We start from the raw sequence: 5667 nt of genomic DNA on the forward strand, positions 1-5667 counted from the left end.
TGCACACTTTTATCTTCACAAGCATTGTTTACCTCTTGAACAGGAATATCACTGTTTTTTGACGCAACTTTGTCACTAGACTCTGCCATTTCACTTTCATTAAACATAACATCTGATTCACGTTGCAATAATTCAAAGTCCTCGTCATGATATTCTGGTTCACCTTCGTGTAGATTTATTTCACTTGAGTTTAAATCCACTGCACTGTTTTCACTTACGTTTACAGCAGCATGATATTGTGGTATTGACGCTTGGTGTGGATTTATTTCACTTGAGTTTAAATCCACTGCACTGTTTTCAGTCACGTTTGGAGCAGCTTCCATATCTGTATTTCCACCAACTTTATGACTTTTACATGTCTTGACTGTATTTTTCCTATTCAATTTCTTCATTGCTCTACGCTTGACAGGAACATTTTCTTCTCTTGAGTGGCGTTGAGCCTAAAAATATAATTATTCTTAACATTATATTTATATTAAAAAATATATAAATGCATCTGTAGTCTACTTACAAGTCTTTGTTTTCTTTTTTTTCTTGAAGTTTCTGTCTGTGTGGAACTCTGGAGATTCGTTACATATCTTGGCACAGCATTCTTTTTTAAAACTCGATGTTGTGTATATTCATCTGTTCATAAAAAATTAAATTAGAATCATTGTTACGTTCAGCACAAAAATAAAACAAAAATAAAAATAAACAGAAATAGGTTAGGAATTGCCTGGAAACCAGATAGTCATCTGCACTAAAATGCTTAAAACATATTACAAGTTCTTGGCTAACATCTCTTATACCCAATATTCTTAACCATTCGGCTCATTTATCTGTTGTTTCATTAAAGCCAAACAAATTCACTCGTAGTATTTCGATACCACTTTTTGGACGTTTATGAAAGCTTACATTCTTATGCGAATGCATTTTGGAGTCACAGCTTCTCACACAACACTTTTTCCTACACTTCGTATTCGATACTCAGTCGAAAATTCCATCTTCGTAAAATCAATTCCGTTTAACAATCGTATGCACAAAGTTTCATATGCTCACTGTTAAAAATTATACCAATTTTATTTATTTAAATGCAAAATATCGTCTGACTCTCATATCTAAACATACAACAAGTATATACTGCGGACGGCCATGTTTTTAGTTCGCGCATGCAATTTTAAACTCCCAATAGTCCTTGTAGGTGCTCCACTGATAGCAACTCGGCGTTGCGCGAGAAAGAGTGTGCGTGCTGGCACGCCGACGCACACTCGCACCATCGGCTTCCTGGACACCGCAGCATAGCACAGCATCTAGAGGCCACTTCGGCGCGGGGCAGCCGCCGCCGAGTTTTTCATCGCACATCATCGCAGCGGGTTTGTCGTTGGATACGCGTGAAGCCACCGACACCGGCGCCTTCATCGAGAAGTCCAGCATCCCCTCGACAACGCAGCGGGAAATTCTTCTCATCATTTTTGCGCGGCGATTCACGCGGGAATCGCCATTTTTTATTTTATAAGGTAAATAAGTGCGCGCGCGCAAGATTTCATAAAAAGCCGCCATCTTGCTTCGGCAAGCAATCAATTCTAAGAAAGCCAGTGCGAACGGCTTTAGTTCACAGAATCAACACGCACGCGCGGCGTAGCCACCACACAAAGCAAATTCGATAAATCTAATTCGATTCAAGCGAGTAACAAAGTTTTCTTTTTTTATTTTTACACAGACAATAGCGCTATACAAATATACAAATACTTGCGCCTCTCGCAAGCGCTATTCAGTCAAAATTTATTTATTAATTCAGCATTCTTTACATTTTATTTTATCAGGAGTTCCAGCAGTTACCACTTCCGGACTGTGTTCCTCGCAAGCGGTACTACCTAGGCTTCATCAACGTGGCTGATCCGCAAATAAGCGGCAAGCAAGCGCGAACGCGTTGGGTTCTGCAACGGCTCCTTTCGTTGTTACTGCCTCTCGGACCGAGCTCGACGTGGGCAGTACAGCAGAGCAACCACATCAGACTCTAGCGTATCCGCTGTGCTTGAACCAGCTGCAACAGCAGATAAGGTAAAGAAAACTCTCAAAAGGTGACAATCTTAGATTAGGCGTGAGGCAGACAGACATTGCTTTGTTCATGTATGTACCTGCGAGTACATTTTAGTCATTTTAATAATTTTGTACGTTTGATCTGCACTCGAGGTTAGATTAGACACTGCGCCTCACCGCACATGAGCGAACGTGACTTGCATTTACGTCTCAGATCGGGTAGGCAGGTTCCTAAATTATCCTTCCCCACAAGTCACGCCAACAAGAGGCTTACAAAATCAAGAAATATGACGTTTCCACTGCACGCACCACTGCGTATCATCCCGCTTCCAACGGCATGCTGGAGCGCCTCCACCGGGACATCAAGACAGCCCTCGTGTGCCACGGAGACAATCAAGAATGGGTTCGTCTACTGCCAACAGTCATGCTTGGACTTCGCTCACGCATTTGACTAGACACAGATGCCAGTCCAGCTAACCTGGTTTTTGGCAAGACAATGAGAATTCCCGGAGACTTCTCTCCGTTCACCAACGAAGAACCCAACGGCCGCACGTTCTACAATGAATTCCGCGACGTCATGAAGCAACTGAGACCAGTCCCAGTTAGCCACAAAACGGCAACCAAACCATTCGTACATCAAGATATGAAAACTTGCATCCACGCCTGGATGCAAGAAAAGCCGATCAAACCGGCATTGACACGGCCATACACTGGCCCTCACAAGGTCATCTCTCGTAACATGGAGAACCAGACCTTCAACATAGACATAAATGGAACGCAGAAGACTGTATCATTACAACGCCTAAAACCTGCGTTCATTCTTCAAGAGGATCCTGACGGCGCTAAGGAAAACGCTAGACCTGAACCGATCAAGATTCCCAAATCTACAAAGGACAAGAGTGCTCAACGAGCACCAAAGACATCCGCACGCAGCTTCCAGCAGACGACATTCAACCTGCACCCCCATCTCCTCCTATCGTTGATCCTCCGGATCAACCGCTTCCGTTTCCTCAACCACCTGCACCCAAACGCGTTAGATTTGTTCCGGATACCTCAAAATGTAGCAAGAATCAACCTAGTGAACCTGTTCCGTCTGCGGAACCATGGCCAAAACGCACAAAGTTCGTCCCAAACATTTTGAAACAAAAAACGAACGCGAATTCAATCCAGTCACGTAAACACACACCGAGAAAACTCAACTCCGTTGCGGGGGGGCGCAGTGCCTAACCAACGTTACATCTCACATAGAATAGTTAGTAATCATACAATTTTTCTTTGAAGTATGGACAAGTTAAGAGAGTTGAGAGCTCAGCTCAACAGATTCAGAAACAACTCGAGCGACGAGAGAATTCGTGCAGACTGCTTCAACGCGGATTTGGAGCTGGAGTCTTTTGAAAACTTTCTACGACGAAAGTTAGAACATCGAGACGTTCGCCTGCGCATGGCGAGACATCACTCGCTAGAGGATCACCCCGTCATGTACGAACCTCCCATTCCTCAGCTCTTCTCAAACAATGTTCCGATCACACAGTTGTTCTTGCGTGATTTATATTACCACTTAAACAAGAATAAGTTGCGTGAAGTTTTATCAGCTCAGGGTTTCGAGGACGTAGAAATCAAGTCCCTCAAAAACACCAAGTCGGGCTCTGTAGCTACTTTAGTTTGTAAGTCTCTGGCATCATCCTGCAAGATTCAAGTAAAATCATGCAAAATAGAGCTAATTTTCACAGACCCCAAAGGGAAAGTTTCATACATTAGGATCAGACCTGATCAATTTTCCAGTCAAAACGCACTGCTACCCACGCAAGCGTCTTCTAAAAGAATATCAGTGTTGCCGCAGGCTCTTTCAAGTCTGTTGGACTGCCCTCAAGCAGTAGATCACTTGTTAGAATACGTCTCCGCAAACGATATTTACAACTTCTACATAGCTTCCTTCGAGAATCCAAAATTTCTCGCTGTTGACTTTACCTTTGACTCCGCAGCAGACAGGTACAGCAGCGAGAACGGATTAAATCGCATGTTGGATGATGCCAGAAAATTGAGCTTCAGAAGTATTTTGTTCAACGCACATAGAATCACTATAGAAACTCCTTTTGTTAACAAATTGTTGAACATTTGCGTAAATCGTCGGCTTGATCCAGACAGACACCTTTGGCTACGCCAAGTCGATCTATCAGCGGTCGCAGCTTCAGAACAAACGATTAGAACGCTGTCTGAATCATGCACGATTATTAACCTAACTTTAGGAAGCACCCCAGGCGGTTGCGATAGATCCTTAGACATAAATAAGTTAAATACTTTGACACTAGTTAACAACGCGCAATTATCGTTAAAATTCTTGACCAAAGACTGTTTCTCGTTGATTACTACGCTAAAAATCATTGGTTGCAATGAAGTGCCAATGGACAAGCTGTTCAACTTCGTTACCATTAACACTAACTTAAAAACGCTAGTATTTAAGGATAGTCAGAGCAGAAACAAAAACTCAGTTGACCTGCTCATAGCAGTATTTTCTAGTAGGAATTGTATAGAGGAATTCCAATTCGATTATTCAAGCACAAGAGAATTCCGCACTCAACTGATTCCCAACATGGTTCTGAATCAAACTACCTCACTAAGAGCTTTAAACCTAGAAAATAATGATTTTTTTAAGAATTGGATTCCTCCAATTATTGATAACGCGTCAAATCTAACCGAGTTGAACATCCTCGGATTATAATTCGAGTATTCGCTTCCGTTACATAGGTTACCATATTTAGCTTCTCTTAAACTTAACTACAATCAGGCTATCGAAACTACGTTAGCCAACCTAGTCAATAAAAGCAAACTTGATGTATTAGTCAATAACACACGAGATAAAAAGAGAACCCGTGCAAATCAATCTAGCTTCATTAAGAGACGTAACCTTTGGTTGTGCTAAATTAAGTCTAAAATTCATTAACTGTAAGTTCGTCGCTTTAGCATCAACGCAAAGAGCTTTGGAATCAGATAGAGTTATTGTACAATGCTCAGAAAACTCAATTATTATTTGTAAGCGCTAAGCGATGCTAATGTACTATCAAGAAATATCTGTATTCATAAAATGTAAATTACTCTCTAGCCGCTGACAGAATCAAAAAAATAAATAAATAAATAAAGCTATTCATTTTTTAACCTTTTCGGGGGGGGGGGGGGTACTGTAGGTGCCCCACTGATAGATGGCGGTACGTCCGACCGCGAAGATAGAGAGAGAGCAGCGCTAACTGCTAACTGCGAGCGAGCGCTGACGCCGCCGTCAGTTCCGTTCTGACCAAAGCATACGCCAGACGAGCTAGAGAGAGAGAGAGAGAGAGAGAGACTGAAATAAAGTGCCTTGTCCAGGAGAAGAGCCTTGTTCTTGGTTTCCGACTAGCCTCTTCCCACATTGAATCTGCCACTGGGACTTGCGAAGATGTTGGAGAGCAAGATTCGCCATTTCACTCGACCCAATCATCGGTATTAGTCCTCAGTAGTTCCATGCACCCCTCAATTGTTGCAGTTGCTTATGCTGCTGCTGATGCTGGCACTGGTAATGCTTGTACAGCCGGCGGTGGTGTTGTTGGTGCTGCTGCTGCGACTGGCGGCGATAGTGCAACACGGCCTGTAAACCACAAATATTTTAAAATGTGC

At 42.7% G+C, this 5667-nt stretch overlaps 1 protein-coding gene across 1 annotated transcript; it reads left to right on the forward strand.

Moving 5' to 3' along the window:
• The first annotated feature begins 1802 nt into the window (after window positions 1-1802).
• On the forward strand, window positions 1803-5081 carry LOC116417932. The gene is made up of 2 exons (XM_031933112.2): window positions 1803-2040; window positions 3301-5081. The coding sequence occupies exon 2, from the start codon at window positions 3302-3304 to the stop codon at window positions 4736-4738; it is 1437 nt and encodes a 478-aa protein (XP_031788972.1). The 5' UTR covers window positions 1803-2040; window position 3301; the 3' UTR covers window positions 4739-5081.
• The last annotated feature ends 586 nt before the right edge of the window (window positions 5082-5667 follow it).

The sequence above is a fragment of the Nasonia vitripennis genome (genome assembly GCF_009193385.2).
Source record: "Nasonia vitripennis strain AsymCx chromosome 5 unlocalized genomic scaffold, Nvit_psr_1.1 chr5_random0006, whole genome shotgun sequence".
Lineage (NCBI taxonomy): Eukaryota > Metazoa > Arthropoda > Insecta > Hymenoptera > Pteromalidae > Nasonia > Nasonia vitripennis.

What these genes read in the sequence shown, in the direction of transcription:
- LOC116417932 (XM_031933112.2), top strand. Translation starts at nt 3,302, where the DNA reads ATGGACAAGTTAAGAGAGTTGAGAGCTCAGCTCAACAGATTCAGAAAC.